The 23,789-nt window shown below is 35.5% G+C and overlaps 1 protein-coding gene across 1 annotated transcript; it reads left to right on the forward strand.

Annotated features, from left to right (window-relative positions):
• The first annotated feature begins 2,164 nt into the window (after nucleotides 1-2,164).
• On the forward strand, nucleotides 2,165-22,808 carry LOC133199206 (uncharacterized). Its single transcript, XM_061335051.1, has 11 exons — nucleotides 2,165-2,370; nucleotides 4,425-4,535; nucleotides 8,950-9,020; nucleotides 11,613-11,672; nucleotides 13,340-13,410; nucleotides 14,086-14,101; nucleotides 14,484-14,707; nucleotides 15,550-16,509; nucleotides 16,612-16,744; nucleotides 19,588-19,863; nucleotides 21,833-22,808. Exons 1-11 carry the CDS (start codon nucleotides 2,165-2,167, stop codon nucleotides 22,786-22,788), a joined length of 3,084 nt encoding a protein of 1,027 aa, XP_061191035.1. The 3' UTR covers nucleotides 22,789-22,808.
• Nucleotides 22,809-23,789: the final 981 nt, after the last annotated feature.

Genomic DNA, 23,789 nt, shown 5'->3' on the forward strand with positions numbered 1-23,789 from the left:
ACAGTATCTTGTTAAAGTCAGTTTGTTGCATTAAACATATGATTCTGTGTTTCCTTTTGTTTTTATCTACTAGTATCAATAATCGGAAAATATGGCCAAGTTTATTTTAAAGTGTTTCAAAAAGTAGGTCTTACTTCCAGATATGAGGTCAAAATAATGGTACAAAAGGGAAAGGTTAGAAGAAAAAATAAAAGTCGAAAGTAGCAAAACAAAAAACCAAAAAACAGCAAACAAAAGGCAAACAAACAAACAAACAAACAAGTCATTCATTTAGATGTATTGGTGAGTACAACCTTTGTAGCCAAAAATAAATTGCCAACAAACAGTTTTAGATGTAAAATTACTGAAGGAAAACAACTGTAAATTTACTTTATTACCGGTATATTATGTAATTGTATTACTTTAGAAATACTTAAGAGCAAACTAGAAGCCCATTTAGGACCTATTATAATTTTTGTTTTTTTTTAATTTGAAATAATGAATTGTTGAATTTGTTATAATGAATTGAGTAAGTTATATCAGTTTCCTTGAATTCGTTAGGATGAATTTTGTCTGATATCAAATTTGCACAATTTGTTATAATGAAGTCAAAAATTTGTAATAACAAATTAAACTCGTTTTAATGAATTTAATTCTAATTAATTTTATATCGAATTCAAAATTATTTTTTGATGATTTTTTGACCGAAATGTGCTTCTGTAGTACGCAACCCATGTAACAGACTAAAGTCTTGTGTGGTGATGATGAAAAACAACAAGGCTGTTGGTTCGTGTTCAAACAAGACGGATCTCTTTATTACGATGAATCAATAGTGATGAAAAAGTAAAGAAACCAGTGTAATGAAATAACAAATTATAAATATTCAGCATAAAAACTATAGCATTATTGATCAATATACAATCAATTTAGCTTTATCAGATTCAAAGGGAGATAATCCAATTATATGAAAAATACACAATCAAATCTCCCACTTCTTAAATCAATATATATTTATCATAAAAACTTTACAATAATTATCTTGACAATGTATATGTACATTATTAATTATTGTTGCTCATAAAAACAATATTATTTATACCATTCAATGGGAATGGGCCATACTACAGCACATATATAAGCTGCATAAACTAGACAGACAGATCAATATCTACAAATCAACAATGATAAACTTTGTAGATATCTACACTAAGCATAAAATAAAGTTTACTTTAAAAAATGTAGGAAAAAGTAAGACATCCAAGAATTTACTATTTACACATAACTTTATATCTACAGTCTCACTCCAGGAAAAGTGACTTAAGGAATTAAGTGCAAAATTACAGATTTCACATTTAATAAAATTAGAATAATATATTAACATTAGTATGAAAGAATTACTTACCATGCAAGTGGAAATATGTCTAAATGTCAAAAGTCTTATGATATCATATGAAAAACTGTAAAAACTCAGTCACCAAAACATGACTATAGCTTTCCACTGCTAAATCGGAATTAATGAAAAACACAAAGAAAACTTGGAGGGAAAAACAAAACCCAATCCAAAAGCATAAGACAAACTAAAAAAAACAATGAAATTAAAAGATACAAAATGACTATGGCCAGAATATAATTACAGCCCTGAAGCTGACTGGACCTCTCTGGAAAAGAACAATTTAAAAGTCAATACACTTAACTACAGATTAAATGAATAATTTTTATTTATTTATTTATTTATTCAATTTGACAAAAACCACAATTGGCGCAAGTCATACATACAGTAAACAAATATATAGTTACACAGATTTTCTTATATTAAATGCATCACGTATGAAGTTACAAATATTTCTTGTTGATTTAACATCTGCTGGATTAAGAATTTCATAAGATATAGGCCTACATGTATTGTTAAAAAGTGTACAAAATTCACTTCTTAGTTGTTCATAAAGTGGACATACAAATAAAAAATAATCATTTGATTCAGCTGTAGAAGTGTGCTGCAAATAAAAATATTATATACATAAGTAATCTAATGAATAAATGCACATGCAATATGCATTGCTATGCACATGTGCATAATATATAAAAACATGAGTTTGTCACACCCAATCACACTTTTGAATAAAGCCGCCCTATCTAGATCAGTGTCACGTGATAAGGCGAGCTACTTTTAGAACATAAACAAATAATGGCGTCGATTCTGACGAGAAAGCGAGGGAGGCCATTTGGAAGTAGATTTACGCCCGAAGAAAGGAAAGCAAGAAAAAAAGAATATCAAAGACTTTTCGGCAAGGAAAGCGTCCACATCGGAGATCATATAACACGATGGAACCGGCTTAAGGTGGCACTCTGTCTTATGTATAACCATGAAGTGGCAGGGTATCTGCTTGACAGGTCTGTGCACCTTAACTAGATCTAGTTACCTATAAAACGACTCTACTGTAAATAATAAAGAAGTAAAAGGACATATATATCAACCAACTCAAGGGTCTTTTTGTCTATGTTTGTGCAATTTCTGTAATTGATAAAAACTTTCAATTTACTGATTTTTTTTCCTTCATCGATCCATTAACTCTCGACTGGTTGTAACCGGTTTAGCCAGGGACCTATATACTAAAGGGATATATAGGTCTCTGGTTTTGTGTTCTGCAATGGCTGGAACTGTTCATTCCTGCATTAAATAAACAAAAAATGTAAATAAACAAAAAAATGTAAATAAACAAAAAAATTAAACGAACAAGTATTTAATAAGTCATTTACATAAATCAAACTGCTGTGAATATTTGGGTGACATGTAGGTTAGTTAGACTTTTTTAAAGTAAATCTGTCAGTTAAAGAGATAAGGTCTAGTGCCTCATCAAGTATCTCAAACATGTACAGATAAATACTTCATCAAAGGCCCCACAATGCTTTCTTTCCCTGGATCTGTATCATTTATATATTATCATGATTATTTTTAGGCTATATCTACTGATAATTTCTGGTAAGGATATCTTAATTAAATAATAAAAGACAACGTTGAGCAGCAAGTTTTTGACCTTGAACTCTGACCCTGAGTTCACTAGTATCTATTGACTATATTGTCCCTGACCCGTCAGCATCAAATAATTCATGACAAATTAACGCCTCCCTCCCTTAACGCCTTCATCTCCTTAGTTAACTCCAGGCGTGGACCATTCTTCTTTTTGGCTTTCTTTTCCGCCTGATAAGTAATGAAATGTCAAGAATATATATTTTGTTTTGTAATTAGGAAGAGGAGAAATGATATTATGGCTGTGAAAAAAAATGCAATCCATAGTAATGAACCTTTTTTTTTAATTTAATCATTCTGTTGGCGTATAAACTATTTGACTGTTTTTTCTTTTGAAATTTGTTTTCTACATTAAAAAAAAGTCTTACACATTATTGCCTTTAATTAATTTTCAATCTAATTAAAGTTGAAAATGATAACATGTCATGTAATTTCAATTTCTACTTGCTAAAATGTAAGAAAACTAGAATTTTTTTTATGAAAAAATTTTTTTTTTAATTCAACAATATCTTAAAACCTAGCAGTATGTATAGTTGTTTGGACAGTGAATATTATCGGCCTGAGTTAACATCTGTTGAAGAGGTCCCAGGTTTGATTCCCTGTCCAGCGATACATTTCTCCTTTCCTGTTATATATAATTTGGTGCTGTTGACCACCCCTGGACTTGCAGATGAATCTCTCGCCAGGGGAACTTGGGTTGTGTCTTTGAGGGCAAAAACAATATCAGGAGGGAGGAAAATAATGGTTTGGTGATGGACATCGGCCGGGATGGCTCAGTTGGTACAGCACCTGACTAATGATGCAGGGGTCCTGGGTTCAATTCCTTACATCCTGCCAGCCTTACATTTTATCTTAATTTTCCTGTTACACAGTGATGTAGCATCGTTTTTGAAAGTGGGGGGGGGGGGGCAATTTCTTTTAGTACCAATTTTTTTACTTAAACACTGCATTCCCCTTATATTACCCTTATTTGACAATACTGCAACCAAGAGAGGGGGGGGCAACCAGACTTTCAATGAACATTTCCTATAGAAAAACTTATGTCTGGAAAAAAGTGGGGGGCCAGCCCCCCACCCCACCCCCCACCGATACTGTGCCTGTTACATTTGCATTATGGATACTAAACCAAAGAAACTGAAAATTTATTTGCATGTACCAGTAATTTAATGTCTAACTGGTGAGACAGTGATCTGACAATATTTCCAGTGAAGACATTTTGACCCTGTGTAATGTTAGACTTAGACCTAAATCAATGCAGTATGTAGTGGACTTTTTTTTCTCTCGTTTTTAAATACTGAATTAATATTTCAATGTTTAAATATCAACACTAATCGAAATTTCTTCTATAAAGGCAGATTAAATTACATTTGGAGTGAAGTCATTTGCTGGCTTGCTGATCTAAATAATTATTTTTCAGATACGAGAATGACAAATATACACAGAAACTGGTTAAGAAAAACAGAATTTGTCATCGAGATAAAACAGCATCAGCGCACAACACCTCATCTACACTGGCAGACTCTCAACTGTAAGTCTGATTAAGATGTAGAAATGAGGATAAGGGGTCTCTGAAATAGGAGGAGTTGCTAATTCTTTGAAAAAGAGTTTTTACAACCTCCTCCTACGAGGGTATAAAGTTTTTGCCTTTTCCGTCTGTCTGTTTGTCCACAAAAAATTTAACCTTGCCCATAACTTTTGATTGGTTGGAGCTGTGGCTTTCATATTTCTTGTGTATTCCTTGTGACAAGACCTTACTTTGGGTAGCAACATATTTGACCTCTTGACCTTGGAGTTTGACCCACTTTTACAAAAATTTACCCAACTTTAACCTTGGCCATAACTTTTGAACAGTTGGTGCCAGGGCTTTCATATTTCCATGTGTATTCATCATGACAAGACCTTTCCATCCATATAATTATTTTTGACTTTTGATTTTGACCTTTAGTTAGAGTTTGACCCACTTTTAAAAATCTTTAACCTTGGCCATAACTTTTGAACCGTTAGTACTAGTAGGGCTTTCAAATTTCACAGGATTTATTCCTTGTGACAAGACCTTCTTTTGAATACCAACAATTTTGACATTTTGACCTTGACCTTGGAGTTTGACCCACTTTAAATAAAACTTTAACCTTGGTTATTAGTTTCAAACAGTTAGTATTGGACTTTTGCGAGGAGCATGGACTATTATAGTGGACAGCTAACTTTAACAGTTGGACAATATAGGGAAGCTCTTTTGCAGTATAAATATTTAGATTAAAGTTAATTAAAAGAGGATGATTGAGTCATTTCAAAGCACATAATGCATTGTGTAGGAAGGTAACAGGAACCACCCTGCCTTCAAACCCTTCCCTTCCCTCCTTGACCAACTCCTGCCTAGTTTTGTTTCTGGAATGATTTTTAGCTCACCTGAGCTGAAAGCTCAAGTGAGCTTTTCTGATCACCCGTTGTCCTTCGTCGGTCTGTCTGTCTGTCCATCCGTTTGTAAACTTTTCACATTTTCAACTTCTTCTCGAGAACCACTGGGCCAATTTTAACCAAACCTAGTACAAAGCATCCTTGGGTGAAGGGGAGGTTAAACTGTTAAAATGAAGGGCCAAGTCCCCTTCAAAGGGGAGATAATCAAGAAAATACAAAAATTGGGTGGGGTCATTAAAAAATCTTCTCAAGAACCACTGGGCCAGAAAAGCTGAAACATGTGGAAGCATCCTGGGGTAGTGTAGATTTTAAATTGTTCAAATCATGACCCCCGGGGGTTGGGACGGGGCCACAATAGGGAATCCAAGTTTAACATTGAAATATGTAGTAAAAATCTTTAATAATCTTCTTCTCAAGAAACACTGGGCCAGGAAGGCTGAAACTTACTTGGAAGCATCCTGGGGTAGTGTAGATTCTTAATTCTTCAAATCATGACCCCCGGGGTTAGGGCAGGACCACAATAGGGAATCCAAGTTTTACTTTGAAATATGTAGTAAAAATCTTTAGAAATCTTCTTCTCAAGAAACACTGGGCCAGGAAGGCTGAAACTTATGTAGAAGCATCCTTGGGTAGTTTAGATTCTTAATTCTTCAAATCATGACCCCCGGGGGTAGAGCGGGGCCACAATAGGGAATCCAAGTTTAACATTGAAATATGTAGTAAAAATCTTTAAAAATCTTTTTCTCAAGAATCACTGGGCCAGAAAGGCTGACACTTATGTGGAAGTATACTTAGGAAGTGTAGATTGTAAATTGTTCAAATCATGACCCCCGGGGGTAGGGCGGGGCCACAATAGGGAATCCATCCAAGTTTTACATTGAAATATGTAGTAAAAATCTTAAAAAGTCTTCTTCTCAAGAACCACTGAGCCAGAAAGGCTGAAACTTACCTGGAAGCAGCCTTGGGTAGTGTAAATTCTTAATTCTTCAAAACATGACCCCCAGGGTTAGGGCAGGACCACAACAGAGAATCCAAGTTTTACATTGAAATATGTAGTAAAAATCTTTAAAAATCTTCCTCTCAAGAACCACTGGGCTAGAAAAGCTGAAACTTATGTGGAAGCGTCCTTGAGTAGTGTAGATTTTAAATTGTTCAAAACAAGACCCCCTGGGGTAGGGCGGGGCCACAATAGAGAATCCAAGTTTAACATTGAAATATGTAGTAAAAATCTTTAAAAATCTTCTTCTAAGAACCACTGAGCCAGAAAGGCTGAAACTTATGTGGAAGCATCCTTAAGTAGTGTAGATTCTAAATTGTTCAAATCATGACCCCAGGGGTACGGGGGGAGCACAACAGGGAATCCAAGTTTTACATTGAGATATATAGTAAAAATCTTCTTCTCAAGAACCACTGAGCCAGAAAGGCTGAAACTTACGTTGAAGCATCCTGGGGTAGTGTAGATTCTTAATTCTTCAAATCATGCCCCCCGGGGGTAGGGCGGGGCCACAATAGGGAATCCATGTTTTACTTTGAAATATGTAGTAAAAATCTTTAAAAATCTTCTTCTGAAGAAACACTAAGCTAGAAAAGCTGAAATTTATGTGGAAGCATCCTTGAGTAGTGTAGATTTTAAATTGTTCAAAACATGACCCCCTGGGGGGGGGGGGGGGGGGGCAACAATAGGGAATCCAAGTTTTACATTGAAATATGTAGTAAAAATCTTCTCAAGAATCACTGGGCCAGAAAGGCTGAAACTTATGTGAAAGCATCCTGGGGTAATGTAGATTCTAAATTGTTCAAATCATGATCCCCGGGGATAGGGCGGGGCCACAATAAGTACTACAAGGGGGGGGGGGGGGTGAGAGAAATCAGGTGAAAAACAGCAAGGCCAAAGTTACTCAGGTGAGTGTTGTGGCCCATGGGCCTCTTGTTTTTTTTTATTTGATTCCTTTCAAAAATGAGATAGAAAGGAGATACTACACCTCACAAATATTTTAAATTATGTTATTCTGTCTCCCATCATCTTTTGTGTTGATTGTATACCGGTAAATCAAGTCAGCAACCCTAACCCTATAACCACTTCTTAAAGTTTTCTTATCCATTATCATTTCCGTACCTCCGTACACAATGCCTTTAAATGACAAAGTAAGCCGTCGATTGTAAATGTAAGTGCTTCTCAGAAAAGCACACTAAGGCTTTCAAATCTCACAGGTGTATTCCTTGTGACAAAACCTTCCTTTAGAAACCAACAATTTTGACCTTTGAACCTTCACCTTGGAGTTTGACCTACTTTTGAAAAACTTAAACCTTGGCCATAACTTGGCTATAGCATTTGGTGCTAGAGGCTTGTATATTTTGCATGTGTATTTTTGTGGCGTCGAGCTCTTGGAGCTCGAACATCATCTAGCAATAGCCCAGTTGAAATCGCAATCGGGTGTGCGCAACAGAATGTGTCAGTCGATGCATCCGCAATAGAAAATAGCAATAGCTATGAACCAATTTCTTTGAAAACTCTCACAATGAAAAATAGCTTGAAAATAAAATTGCATCAATTATATCTACAATTAATTCTATTGCAAAACAACAATATTATGTTTCACACAAGAAAAACATGATGGTTGTTGCGATGAATTTCTACAGAAATGGTGCGTCGAATGACATGAATAACATTTGGGAACGATAACCCTGTAACACAAACAACACAACAGGCTGTAAAATAATTACAAAATTACATAAACACGAATACTACAAGACCAAAAAGATTGAATTCTAAATCTTAGCTTTACTTATACAATCTTCTAACCAACTTCATCCTAAAAACCAATGATATTGACCAGTATAACTGTATTTCTCCATTTCCCCATATACCATACACCACGTCCTATTGCAACTCAATCATACTTGTAACAGAGCAGAGTCATGGTTGTAGTTTAGATGCAATCACTACTGTAATACAACGCTTTGACATTGGCAATTAGAAAGAATATTATATAAATTCATGAAATGATAATCATTCATAGTTCTTTAATTGACTGAAAAGAATTTAGCTTGAACATGTTGGACGGTGTTTGGTCAATTTGAACCCTGCTCCATTCGGACCATGACATAAGGCCCAAGACTGTAATTATGATATTTTGTTTAAAACTTTTTTTTTTTGGATTTTGTCTCCTGAGTCACTTACTGCTATCTTCAAATTCAAAAAGATCTTTTGAAATTGTTTTTCTCGTTCAATGCCATTGAAGCCTCTCAGGCTTTTGATTTATGACAAGGTTTTAACCTGCGTATATTAATTTAGACTGTCTGAGAGATGAGCTTAGTCTCCTTGCAACTTTTAATTTACAGAAACTGATACAAAATCATATTACTTTTCAAATAAATGAATTATATATTTTAAACTCTGTTATCTCTATTTCTAAAGTATAGATCTCAGAATTTAATTTCAGTCTTGTTGAGTTTGAGATGAGGTCTGAAGGTATTTACATGTGTACATTAAACAGACTTACAAACTATGTATATGTCTTTTATAGAAGTCAAAATGAACAGACAGCTGTCCATGAGGGGTCAGAAAAACAACATGGCAAGTTCTCAAAATCTAAGGGTAAGTCCACTTCAAGTTGTAAGTAGAAATGTTCATCAAGTTTTGAGTGTAAGTCTTAATCATATTCTAAGTGCAAGTCTTGATAAAGTTCTGAGTACGAGCTCAGATCAAGTTGTAAATGTAAGTTTCCATCAAGTTCTAAGTGTAAGTCCCCATCAAGTTATAAGTATAAGTCTCCAAGTTCTAAGTGTATGTCTCCATCAAGTTGTAAGTGTAAGTCCCCATCAAGTTCTAAGTGTAAGTCCCCATCAAGTTCTAAGTGTTAGTCTCCATCAAGTTCTAAGTGTAAGTCCCCATCAAGTTGTAAGTGCAAGTCTCCATCAAGTTCTAAGTGTAGGTCTCCATCAAGTTTAAAATGTTAGCCTCCATCATGTCCTAAGTGTAAGTCTCCATAAAGTTATAAGTGTAATTCCCCATTAAGTTCTAAGTGTAAGTCCCCATCAAGTTCTAAGTGCAAGTCCCCATCAAGTTGTAAGTGTAAGTCTCCATCAAGTTCTAAGTGTAGGTCTCCATCAAGTTCTATGTGTAAATCTCGATCAAGTTCTGAGTATAAGCCCGAATCAAGTTCTAATTGTTAGTCCCCATCAAGTTTAAAGTGTTAGCCTCCATCAAGTCCTAAGTGTAAGTCTCCATCAAGTTCTAAGTGTAGGTCTCCATCAAGTTCTATGTGTAAATCTCGATCAAGTTCTGAGTATAAGCCCAAATCAAGTTCTAATTGTTAGTCCCCATCAAGTTTAAAGTGTAAGTCCCCATCAAGTCCTATGTGTAAAACTCCATCAATTTTTTGTGTAAGTCTCCATCAAGTTCTAAGTTTGTCTCCATCAAGTTCTAAATGTAAGTGTCCATCAAGTTCTAAGTGTAAGTCTCCATCAAGTTTAAAGTGTAAGTCCCCATCAAGTTTAATGTGTAAATCTCCATCAATTTTTTGTGTAAGTCTCCATCAAGTTCTAAGTTTGTCTCCATCAAGTTCTAAATGTAAGTGTCCATCAAGTTCTAAGTGTAAGTCTCCATAAAGTTTAAAGTGTAAGTCCCCATCAAGTTTAATGTGTAAATCTCCATCAATTTTTTGTGTAAGTCTCCATCAAGTTCTAAGTTTGTCCCCATCAAGTTCTAAATGTGAGTGTCCATCAAGTTCTAAGTGTAAGTCTCCATCAAGTTTAAAGTGTAAGTCCATATCAAGTTTAATGTGTAAATCTCCATCAATTTTTTGTGTAAGTCTCCATCAAGTTCTAAGTTTGTCCCCATCAAGTTCTAAATGTTAGTGTCCATCAAGCTGTAAGTGTAAGTCCCCATCAAGTTGTAAGTGTAAGTCCCCATCAAGTTGTAAGTGTAAGTCCCCATCAAGTTGTAAGTGTAAGTCCCCATCAAGTTGTAAGTGTATGTCTCCATCAAGTTCTAAATGTAAGTCTCCATCAAGTTGTAAGTGTAAGTCCCCATCAAGTTGTAAGTGTATGTCTCCATCAAGTTCTAAATGTAAGTCTTCATCAAGTTGTAAGTGTAAGTCCCCATCAAGTTGTAAGTGTAAGTCCCCATCAAGTTGTAAGTGTAAGTCCCCATCAAGTTCTAAATGTAAGTCCCAATCAAGTTCTAAATGTAAGTCCCCATCAAGTTGTAAGTGTAAGTCCCCATCAAGTTGTAAGTGTAAGTCCCCATCAAGTTGTAAGCGTAACATGTATAAGTCTCCATAAAGTTTTAAGTATAAGTTCCCAACAATCTTAGTCAGTTTTGTGAACCAGAGGCTTTCTGTTCGCATAGCTTCAAACAATCTCTTAACAGATAAGGACATTAAACCTTTGATTTGCAAAAATTGTTTATAGTAGACCTGTGTCAGCTTTAAAAAATTTTACTGTGTGTGTAAGCAGAAGCTAAATGTTTTCAGAACTTGATGATTTGCTCTGTCAAAAATAGCCTTTGAAGGTGAATATTGAATAAAAGAAAAAGGTTCATTTTTAGGGGTGAAACGATATGCCTTCTTCACGGTTCGATACGTATCGTAAAATTTGGTCTCGGTTTGGTTATTTTCGATACGATACATTTTGATAGAAGGAAACAAATTCAACTGTTGTTTTACATGTTTTATGCTTCCTTTTACTTGATCTAGTCAAATAATTTATGTGCAAAATGGATAGAAGAAATCAATTTAATTGATTTGACTGTTAAAAATTATTTTACAAACTGTAAGTCCACAAAAATTTATGTTTTTTAACTAATTATACTGAGAAGCATGTTTATACCTTATGCCAAACCTGACTGAATGACGATCCCAACCGAAAAACGAACCGAACCGAAAATAGAGATTTTGTACCGTGTATCGAACCGAGAAAAAATACCGCGGTGAATACTTGAGAAATTTTCAGCCTGGTTCATTTTTACTTGAGAAATCTTCAGAAAAACAGGTTAATTTGGATTTTAAAAAAACAAACCAGAAATCAAATTAAAGATGCTTTAAAATGAAAGTTAACATTTTCAGGTGATTATCTCAAAACCCCCCTCCCCAAATCCGACTTTGAATCGCCTAGTTTTGAAGTCCTCTAGGGATATTGTATTTTGTGATTGACAGATATGTGTATTTCCTGTTTTCTATTTCAACAGTTGATGATCCATCATTGGACCCTGAAGAAATAAGCAATGGCATCTCGCTTCAGTTAGAAGGTATAGAATAAACATGATTCCTCTAAATATTTCTTTACCTGAACAGTGATTTTACTCTGTATAACATTTCCAACAGTGAAAATTATTAATGGAATAAAAGTGATATTTTATCACTTGGGGTACCCAATAGTGACATTTCTTTGAACACTTTATTGATGCTGTAATATACAGTCAAACTTTGTTATCTCAAACTCGATGGATCCAAAAAAAAACTTTGAGATTTTCAATGATTCGAGATATCGAGGGTAAAAGTAGCTGGGACTTCCAAATCACTTCGATATATCCATGGTATTTGAGATACCAGTGTTCGAGATACCAAAGTTCAACTCTATGTCTCATCTCTTTCTCTCACTGTAAATTTGTTTTTGACAGTTGATGATGGAGCAGAGTCTATTGATGCTGTAATATATGTCTCATCTCTTTCTCTCACTGTAAATTTGTTTTTGACAGTTGATGTTGGAGCAGAGTCTATTGATGCTGTAATATATGTCTCATCTCTTTCTCTCACTGTAAATTTGTTTTTGACAGTTGATGATGGAGCAGAGTCTGTTGATGCTGTAATATATATCTTATCTCTTTCTATCAATGTCTATTGATGCTGTAATATATATCTTATCTCTTTCTCTCACTTTAAATTTGTTTTTGACAGTTGATGATGGAGCAGAGTCTATTGATGCTGTAATATATGTCTCATCTCTTTCTCTCACTGTAAATTTGTTTTTGACAGTTGATGATGGAGCAGAGTCTGTTGATGCTGTTATATATGTCTCAACCCTCTCTCTCACTGTAAATTTGTTTTTGACATTTGATTATGGGGCAGAGGCTATTGATGCTGTAATATATGTCTCATCTCATTCTCTCACTATAAATTGTTTTTGACATTTGATTATGGAGCAGAGTCTATTGATGCTGTAATATATGTCTCATCTCTTTCTCTCAATGTAAATTTGTTTTTGACAGTTAATGATGGGGCAGAGTCTATTGATGCTGTAATATATATCTTATCTCTTTCTCTCACTGTAAATTTGTTTTTGACAGTTGATGATGGAGCAGAGTCTATTGATGCTGTAATATATGTCTCAACCCTTTCTCTCACTGTAAATTTGTTTTTGACAGTTGATGATGGAGCAGAGTCTGTTGATGCTGTAATATATATCTTATCTCTTTCTCTCAATGTCTATTGATGCTCTAAAATATATCTTATCTCTTTCTCTCACTTTAAATTTGTTTTTGACTGTTGATGTTGGAGCAGAGTCTATTGATGCTGTGATATATATCTCATCTCTTTCTCTCACTGTAAATTTGTTTTTGACAGTTGATGATGGAGCAGAGTCTGTTGATGCTGTAATATATATCTTATCTCTTTCTCTCAATGTCTATTGATGCTGTAATATATATTTTATCTCTTTCTCTCACTTTAAATTTGTTTTTGACAGTTGATGTTGGAGCAGAGTCTATTGATGCTGTAATATATGTCTCATCTCTTTCTCTCACTGTAAATTTGTTTTTGACAGTTGATGATGGAGCAGAGTCTATTGATGCTGTAATATATGTCTCAACTTCTCTCACTGTAAATTTGTTTTTGAAAGTTGATGATGGGGCAGAGTCTATTGATGCTGTAATATATGTCACATCTCTTTCTCTCACTGTAAATTTGTTTTTGACAGTTGATGATGGGGTAGAGTCTATTGATGATGATGAGTCTGTTGATGAAGATTCCAGCAGTGAAGATGAAGAGGTTAACATTTAATACATTCTCTGTCTTATTTTAAAGTGACATAGAGAACAATTTAAAGTGTAAATTCTTCAAATTTTTTGGGAGTATTTCATGTTTTAAGTATTGCAGTGTGTTTTAATCACATCAGTAAAACCATCACGATTGCTCAGAGCACTTACTCCTTGATCAGAAGGTTGTGGGTTCGAGCCCTGGCCACGACTGACCTTAGTTGATAAAAAATAGGTAGCAACTGTTCCTTTGCCAAGCAATCGGCTTTTTGAAGTGAAAGTTGGGATGAGACCTTAAAAACTGATGTCCCGTATCATGGTTGGCAAACCCTCACTGCTCAATTGCCCTGAGTGTCAAGAAAGATCTAAATTTGAAGAAATTCACCTGTATTTGGTGACGTCTCTATATGAGTGAAAAATCTTTGAACAGGATGTAAATACATACAATCAATTAATCACATCATAAAAACTTTTTCAGATGCTGTAATATATGTCTCATCTCTTTCTCTCAATGTAAATTTGTTTTTGACAGTTAATGATGGGGCAGAGTCTATTGATGCTGTAATATATATCTTATCTCTTTCTCTCACTGTAAATTTGTTTTTGACAGTTGATGATGGAGCAGAGTCTATTGATGCTGTAATATATGTCTCAACCCTTTCTCTCACTGTAAATTTGTTTTTGACAGTTGATGATGGAGCAGAGTCTGTTGATGCTGTAATATATATCTTATCTCTTTCTCTCAATGTCTATTGATGCTCTAAAATATATCTTATCTCTTTCTCTCACTTTAAATTTGTTTTTGACTGTTGATGTTGGAGCAGAGTCTATTGATGCTGTGATATATATCTCATCTCTTTCTCTCACTGTAAATTTGTTTTTGACAGTTGATGATGGAGCAGAGTCTGTTGATGCTGTAATATATATCTTATCTCTTTCTCTCAATGTCTATTGATGCTGTAATATATATTTTATCTCTTTCTCTCACTTTAAATTTGTTTTTGACAGTTGATGTTGGAGCAGAGTCTATTGATGCTGTAATATATGTCTCATCTCTTTCTCTCACTGTAAATTTGTTTTTGACAGTTGATGATGGAGCAGAGTCTATTGATGCTGTAATATATGTCTCAACTTCTCTCACTGTAAATTTGTTTTTGAAAGTTGATGATGGGGCAGAGTCTATTGATGCTGTAATATATGTCACATCTCTTTCTCTCACTGTAAATTTGTTTTTGACAGTTGATGATGGGGTAGAGTCTATTGATGATGATGAGTCTGTTGATGAAGATTCCAGCAGTGAAGATGAAGAGGTTAACATTTAATACATTCTCTGTCTTATTTTAAAGTGACATAGAGAACAATTTAAAGTGTAAATTCTTCAAATTTTTTGGGAGTATTTCATGTTTTAAGTATTGCAGTGTGTTTTAATCACATCAGTAAAACCATCACGATTGCTCAGAGCACTTACTCCTTGATCAGAAGGTTGTGGGTTCGAGCCCTGGCCACGACTGACCTTAGTTGATAAAAAATAGGTAGCAACTGTTCCTTTGCCAAGCAATCGGCTTTTTGAAGTGAAAGTTGGGATGAGACCTTAAAAACTGATGTCCCGTATCATGGTTGGCAAACCCTCACTGCTCAATTGCCCTGAGTGTCAAGAAAGATCTAAATTTGAAGAAATTCACCTGTATTTGGTGACGTCTCTATATGAGTGAAAAATCTTTGAACAGGATGTAAATACATACAATCAATTAATCACATCATAAAAACTTTTTCAGAAAAGTTTTGAAATATATGGTAGCCCGACACCCGGGCTAGTCATTTTAAGACTCGGGCTGGCTAATTCAGATGTAACGATAGTGTGTCGGACTAGCAGAACAGAAAAAAATTCTTGATCGTCAGTTTACCATAGCTTTTCTATGTAGATTGGTTTCTTTTGACTGAGAACTAATTTAGTTTGTTCCTGTCACCAAAGCATTTGACACTTTAATTTGTTATGTTTTCATTTTGTATGAAAATTGTTGGGCTAGTTAGTTTGAGGTTTGGGCTAGTAAATTTTTACTGATCAGTAGCCCCTGGGCTAGGGGTTTTCCAGAAAAATTTCAACCCCTAATTTAACCTAATAATTAAGTACACACTATTTTTCCTTATCCAGGAAATGGGAATAAAACAGGAACAGGACTCTGAGGATTACACCACACAAAACTCTGGATCCACCCCTCAGTCAGAGAGCAGTACAATTCAAACTAAAACCAGTAAATCTGTTGAGTCAGGGGGAGATAATCCCTCCCACATGATTACAGAAGTAAAACAAGAACCTGTTGATAATTACTGTGATTCCCTGGATTCTGTGTTACCAAGTGATACAAGGGAGATAAACAGGGAGGAACTAGAAATGATAAAGACAGAACTAGGCAGCGCACCCGAGAACAACAGCAGTGGACCAAGAACTTCAAGTGCGAAACCAACTCCAGCAGTTCATCCTTCAGTCCTTGCACAGAATGTGCCTCAGAATACCGTGCTGTTTGCACACAGGATAATAAAGACAGTGATACCTATGGCCAATGTAGCCTCTTCAGAGATACCTCTCTCTGTAAACACAAACACAGGGGGGAATATGATATCCTTCCCACTAAAGACTTCCATAGCTGGAAATTCTTTGTATCTGCAGAATAATTCTCTACCTCAGACACTGTTAGTAAATCCCCAGAATGCAACACTAGTCCATCCACTGGGACTGAATCTTCAGGGCTCCTCCCAGATCCCGGGATCTATTCCTAGGGCAGCTAACTTTACGGTGTTACCAAATTTAGTTCAGAGGGGCTTTATATCATCAAAACCTTTTATTGTGACAGGAGGGCAGCAGGTTACAGCAGGAAGGCAGCAAACTTTAGCAGGAGCACAGCAGCCTAATACACGAGAACAGCAACCTAATACAGGAGCACAGCAACCTAATACAGGAGCACAGCAACCTAATATGGGAGCATGGCAGCCTAATAGAGGAACACAACAGCCTACAATAGGAGCACTGCAGCTTAATATAGGAGTACAACAGCCTAATATAGGAGCGCAGCAGTCTACAATAGGAGCACAGCAACCTGTAGGATTGCAGCAGGTTTCAGCTGAGATGATCAGTATATGATGTCTTCTATTTCATATTGTCAGCATAGTCTGATAAAAAGCTCATTTTTATGATAATTAGTTAATTTTTTTTCAGTCTGTAGAGGAAAGTAAACTTAAGAGGGCACTGTCTGAGAAAGATGACAGGGCGAGGACCAGAAAAAGGTTTGCCAGTGTTGCCGGGAAGGAAACACAAGAAGAGGACCAGTCCAAGACAATACATAGCAATGGTAAGTTAATTGAGAAAGATTCTCAAGTTTTTAGCTCACCAGGACCAAAGATTCGAGTGATCTTCTCTGATCAGAATTTGTCCTTTCTCTGTTGTTGTTGCTGTCATCATTGTGATTATAAACTTTTTTTTTACAATTTCAAGTTCTTGTTCAGAACCACTGGTCCAATTTCATCAAACTTTGAGTATCCATGGGTAAAAGGAATTCAAGTTTGATCAAATGAAAGACCACACTCACTTCCATAGGGAGATAGTTATAAATTAGTGAAAAGTTAATGGCAGCTCTGAAGAATTATCTTCTCACACTTGGTCAAGAGATGTAAAAGCATCCTCAGTTTGTGTAGATTCAAATTTGTTCAAATCATGAAATCCCCCCCCCCCCCCCCCCCCCCCCGGGGTAAGGTAGGGCCACAATGACCAAAGTTTTACATAGGAACACAAAGGAAAAGTATTATAAAAAAAAATATCAAGAACAGCAAAACCATGATTGGTCATATTTATGTGAAAGCATCCTCAGGTAGTGTAGGTTCAAGTTTGTTCAAATCATGACCCCAGGATTAAAGGGGGGCAGACTGTCTGACCAAAGAATTAAATCATTTAAACTCTTCTTTTCAAGAACAGCAAATCATATATGGACCTATTCATATAAAAGCATCCTGAAAGCATCCTAAAATAGTGTAGAATGAAGTTTATTCAAATCTTGATCCAATCAGGGCTAGGGAGGGGTGATCAATTATTTACAAAAGAATACATAAGAAAAATCTTTTAATGTCTTCTTCTCAAGAACAACAAAGCTATAATTGGTCATATTTATATGGAAACATCCTCAGGTAGTGTAAAGTTTGTTCAAATCATGACCCCCAGGAGTAGGGTAGGGCCACAATGGGGGATCAAAGTTTTACAAAGCAATGCATGAAAAATCTTTCAAAATCTTCTTTCTCAAGAACAGAAAAGCCATGATTGCTCAAATTTATATGGAAGCATCCACAGGTAATGTAGATTTAAATTTATCCAAATCATGACCCTGGGGGTTAGGGAGAGGACACAAAGGGCAATCAAATTTTATGAAGGAATATGTAGAAAAAAATTATTATAAATCTCTTTACAAGAACAACAAAGCCATGATTGTTCATATTTATATGGGAGCATTCTCAGGAAGTGAAGATTCTAGGTTGTTGAATTCATGACCTCCCCCCCCCCCCCCCCCCCCCTTTGGTAGACAGGGACCCCAATGGGTGATCGAATTATACATAGGAATAAGGAATACATGGGGAAAAAATCTTTTCAAGAACAGAAAAGCCATGATTAGTCACATTAATTCAGAAGCATCCTCATATACAGTTAAACTTCGTTATCTCGAAGTAGACGGGACCGTTGATGAACTTCGAGATATCCGGGGGTTCGACATATGGAGGGTTATAATTCTAATGAATTTCAATTAAACTTAGTGCAGTGAACATGCACTTAATAGTAGAAACATGTCAAATTCCTTCTTGTTTGAAATTCTGTATACGATTTCTTTAATATACATGTACATGTATTTAGCATTAAAAAGATTTTAACATCCTCTTTATAATTCACAGAACAATACTTTGTATAATATGCACAGTTGTATAATCCTTTTAACAACCCGGCAAATCAACCGCTAGCATCGTTTCCCATGTATACATAACCGGATATCGTGTATGCATTGTAAATTTAAAACCGGTTGCTGTCAGAATAACGCAAACGAAATATACAATTTTTTTTATTGGAAAAACATGTTCATACATGTATAATCAGTTAAAAACAAAGATTTTACCACAGTGAAATCAAATGCAAAAGAAGAAACACGCACTTTTGTTTAACACTGAATCACAGGGCACTATAGCACGTTTTCACTGCGACACACGCTCACATGATGGTGTGTACAGATGATTGTAAATTCTGCACGCACATACAGGAAAAATAAATTCTAATTGCATTAAATTATAGAATTTTGTTTCACTTTGATGTTTATAATTTTCGCTTTCATATGCATAAACTATGCAAGCGCGCATATTACACATAGCATAAATAGCGATTATCAAGATAAATGTACCCCAGCTACAAAACAACGTGTCATCCACGCGTATGCATAAGACTAATACACACAACCTTTGGCTTGCATAATTAAAATCAAGGTAAGCCATACATACACCTCCTATTATTATCGCGCTATTATCTGTTGATCACAGGAACACAGGTAACCCGTGCGTGACAGACAGGTGGCTGTTCAGTTTACCCAACGGACTTGATCATCAGAGCGGAAAATTATCCTGACTTCGAGATAACGCAAGTGATTTTAATGAATGGGTACACAATTTTACTTCGAGATAACCGGTGTGTTCGACATTACCGTGTTCGACATAGAGGGGTTTATTTTGATCATTTATAAAGCAAATTTCGTCGGGACCGCGGCCTTACTTCGACATATCCGGGGTATTCGAGATATCCGTGTTCGAGATTTCGAAGTTTAGCTGTAGTGTAGATTCATTTTTTTTTTCAAATCATGCCCTCTCACACCCCCCCCCCCCCCAATATTTTTTACATTTCATCTTTTCAATGCTGAACTGATGTCTGCTTTTTCCTAGCCTAGTACAAGACTATTCTGTTGATCCCTGCCCATCTTATTCCTCTTGGGTTTGGACAACAGTTGAAATTGTTTTATTTTATACTTCTATGGATCCTTTACAGTGATATACTCATGTGACTGTTTACATATATAAACATGATAAATATTCTCAATTGTCTGCCAAAATATTTGTGTATATTTCAATGAAATGGTAGAACACCATATTCAGAAGTCATATAACTATGATTTAGATACATCTGATGATTGTCTTGATGTTGACGAGGATGATATTCAGTCAGAAGCTGATGATTTTGATGAAAATCATAGCCGATCATCTGAAGGCAGTGAAATTGGAGAAGATACGGAAAAACCATCAAAGCCTGCCACAGGCAAGTCAAATATATTTCCTCGGCAGAAGAAAAAAAGATTCAAGAAAAGCACAGATGAAGAAATCAGCAGGTTGTTTGAGGCTCGACAAACTGCAGGCACCAGGAAAAATACCACATGGGGATGTAAAATGATTCAAGGTAAGCCAGAGAGAGAAGGATGTAAAATATCAGTAATACTGGAACAAGTTTCATTAATTATTATTTATTTCATCGATGCAATTTGCTTTGAATTGTTGTTCCACCTGGATCTGGGAGAAATCTCAAGTTGATCTGCAGGATCCATGTGGATCACAGGAGTACTTTGAAATGTTTTTTTTTTCTGCAGAAATTTCTTAATTTCTAATTTGATAAATTATTGATAAATTGATAATTTATACTGTGTAACAGTACATTACATGACATATTAATGCTAAAATAATAAAAATGACAAGATGTGTTTGTGAAACACTGATGGCTCTGTATGACAGCTTTTGGCGACGGTTGAAGTTTCTCAAATGCAAGTCAAACTCCAAGACCAAGGGACGAAAAATGTTGTTGCCCAAAAAAGGACTTGTTCTCAATGAATACCTGTGAAAAATCAAAGCCCACTCACTTACCTTAAAAAAGTTATGGTTAAGGTTAAATTTTTTTTTAAATGTAGGTCAAACTCCTAGGTCAAGGTCAAAGGGTCAAATTAAATGTACCAGGGGAAAGGCCTTGTCATAGAAAATAAACATGTGAAGTATTAAAGCCTTAGAACTAAATGCTCAAAGTTATGTCCAAGGTTAAAGTTTTTTAAAAGTGGGACAAACTCAAAGGTCAAGGTCAAAATATTTATATCCGTGGAAAGGTCTTGTCACAATGAATACACATTCATGAAGTATGAAAGCCCTTGCACCAACTGTTCAAATGTTATGACCAAGGTTAAAGTTGGGTAAATTCTTGCAAAATTGGGTCAAACGTCAAGGTGAAGCTGTCAATTATGTTGGTACCCAAAGAAAGGCCTTGTCACAAAGAATACACATGCGAAATATGAGAGCCATAGCCCCAACCAATCAAATGTTATGGGCAATGTTAAAGTTTTTGCTGACAAAGAAACAGACAGACGGACGGACAGGACAAAAACTCTAAATCCCTGAATCTTCGATTACGGTGGCATAAAAAAGTCTTAGGGAATGAAAAATTTCATAATGAATAAAATAAGTGTTCAAGGAGGTACAAGAGTTCTTAGTAGGCCATTTTTCATCAGTCAGTTGGAGGTGCCAAATAGATAGTTGTCTCCTGTTTTCACTGAAATTGGGAATTTTAATTTGGGTCTGTCTGTCAGTTTTCTGTCTGTACGTAATTTTATCACAGAGTGGGGTTGAAATTTAGTACAGGGTTCTATCCACTACAGACACTGGTCCATAATATGTCTGAAAATTCTTATGGGGTTAAGTCTGTATTTATTTTAACCTCGCACAGTCACATCAAGCATAAATAAAACCTGTTATTGAGGGGTTAACCCCACAATACGGAAATAACTCCAGAATACTGCAAAATATGCATAATTAACCTCACAGTGTGCATCTGGTAAGAGCATAAAACTGCAGTATGAAAGAATGTACAGAAAATTATTTGGACATATGCATCCAGCTATAGACTTAACTACCGAAAATATCCCCATACCGTTATTTTTTGCACAATGCATCTGTAGTCTGTATGTCTGTCTGTATGTAACACTTTAGTTTCCAGATGCTATCTCAAAAAACTTTGATGTTTTCTGATGAATTTCTATATCACAATTCGCTATGCCTTCAGAAGAACCCTGTTAATTTTGAGGTAAAAAGGTCAAGGTGATAAATTCATAAGCCTGTCTTTGTGTAAAACTTTCATTTCCAGTGATATTTTTAAAAGTCTGAGCTTTTGTGATGAAATTTTTTATCACAATTCACTATGGCCGTAAATAGACTCCTTTTGAATTTGACGTCAAAAGATCAAGGCTAGAAAAGAAAGGGTTTCAAACAGACAGGATATCAGACAGACAGACCCAAATTAATATCCCCCACTTTCAGTGAAAAAAGGAGACAGACTGACGAAGTTAAAAATACATTCTTACATTGTTGAAGTATTTTTTTCTTTTCTTCAGACTGGAGTAAAGAGAGAAGAGGAGAAGAGATAGATTTTGAAACAGTTTCACCAACTCAGCTCAACAAACTGCTGGAGAAGTTTTACTGCGAGGCCAGGCCCGAGAAAGATGGTCAAGTTTACCATAAAAATACATTGAAGAATCTGAGAGCTGCCATAAATCGGAGACTGGGAGATTTAAAGAGAAGTGTAGACATTGTAAAAGATAAGGAATTTAGGTCATCTAATGGAGTCTTAGCGGGCTTATTGAAAGAGCGTGCAAGGGAGGGCATAGGAGTTTCCACACAGCACAAAGAAATCATAGAAAAATCTGATCTGGAGAAAATATCAGCTTATTTTAAACATGCACTGCTGAACCCGATAATTCTCAGACAATGTGTTTACTTCCATCTAACTGTTCACTTCATATGTCGAGCTCACGAGTTCCGGAAAGACCTTAAGATAGACTCATTCACATTCCACATAGATGACAATGGTGAATATGTCAATCATGAAATTCGACTAAAAGGTGTTAGAAATGCAGAAATAACCATGGATAAGCGCATGTATGCAACACACGAAGACACATGTCCTGTAAAAATGTTAAAATTACTTATAGATAAAACAGATGATTGTGCCTCCGCACTTTTTAATAATTACAGAAAAGACGCTATGTTTCTGCCAAGGAGTACGAGTAAGTGGTACAAGGATGCCCCCCTGACACAAAGAACCATTACTGACTTTATGAAGGACATCAGTAAGGCAGCTGACCTTTCTCGTATTTATACAGGACAATGTTTACGGGCCACTGCCATTCAGCACCTCACTGATGAGGGTTTTGAGGGCGAAGATATTGTGTATATGACTGGCTATAAAAATGGGAAATCTCTGAAGTCCAACAATAAGAAGATTTCTGCATCACAGAAAAGAAACCTTAGTTGCTCTTTATCTAAAATGATAAACCCATTAAACAAATGAATAAAAGAATACTAAAATTCTCTCTTTGTTTGATCAGCCCACAAGTAGTTGAAAGTACTGATTGTTTCCAAAGCTGTTATGTAGGTTCCTTTTCACAATTTCACCACAAGACTTGCTTAGATAAGGAAAAACCCCAGAAAGCAGATGTCAAAATTCTGTCATCCATTTCCTGCAGGAAACAATGCAAACCATATCACAGACATTGTAATAACATAATGTCACCATATGTTGTTCAAGGGACTTAATTCAAACATTTTTGAGGCACATCGCTATCGTTGCTTTCATCTCAGCATTTCCAGTATATATACTGCGGCGATAAAGTTTTACATAGTAGGAGATATTTTAATGCCCCGCCATGAATGTGACCAGGACATAGAGTTTGTCATGTCTGTCTTCCGTCCCTCCATCACACTTTGCGTTTATTTCAGTTCAAACCTCAGTTTCAAAGAAACTATTCAAGATATTTTTATCAAGCTTCATTTGCTGATAGATATTGATGAGAGCTATTCAACTGCATCAACCTTTTTTTGACCTTTACCTTTCCTTTGACCTTGACCTCACTTTTTTTGAATAAGTGTTTAGCTCAGTTTTAAAGAAACCATTCATAATATTTTTATCAAACTTCATATGCTGGTACATACTGATGTAAGCTTTTCAACCACTTCGACCTTTCCTTTGACCTTGACCTCACTTTTTTGAAATAAGTGTTTAGCTCAGTTTTAAATAAACCATTCAAGATATTTTTATCAAACTTAATATGCTGATATGTATTAGTGAGAGCTATTTACATGTAACTGCATTAAAAACTTTTGACCTCACACTTTCCTGTGACCTTGACCTCACTTTTCTTTAATTTGCATTTTGCTTAGTATTAAAGAAACCATTTAAGATATTTGAATGTAAACTTATGCATAATTTGGTGAGAATTTATCATTTATACCTAATTTTTAGATTTCAATTTAAATTTTAAAGAAGCTTTTCAAGATATTCTCATCAAATTT

Source organism: Saccostrea echinata, unplaced genomic scaffold (assembly GCF_033153115.1).
Source record: "Saccostrea echinata isolate AGI-Se365-2 ecotype Australia unplaced genomic scaffold, CSIRO_AGI_Sech_v1 ptg000033l, whole genome shotgun sequence".
Taxonomy (NCBI): Eukaryota; Metazoa; Mollusca; class Bivalvia; order Ostreida; family Ostreidae; genus Saccostrea; species Saccostrea echinata.

What these genes read in the sequence shown, in the direction of transcription:
- LOC133199206 (XM_061335051.1), top strand. Translation starts at nt 2,165, where the DNA reads ATGGCGTCGATTCTGACGAGAAAGCGAGGGAGGCCATTTGGAAGTAGA. An exon ending in ACACTGGCAGACTCTCAACT is followed by an intron (nt 4,536 to 8,949) that starts GTAAGTCTGATT and finishes TGTCTTTTATAG; the next exon opens with AAGTCAAAATGAACAGACAG. An exon ending in GGGATGTAAAATGATTCAAG is followed by an intron (nt 19,864 to 21,832) that starts GTAAGCCAGAGA and finishes TCTTTTCTTCAG; the next exon opens with ACTGGAGTAAAGAGAGAAGA.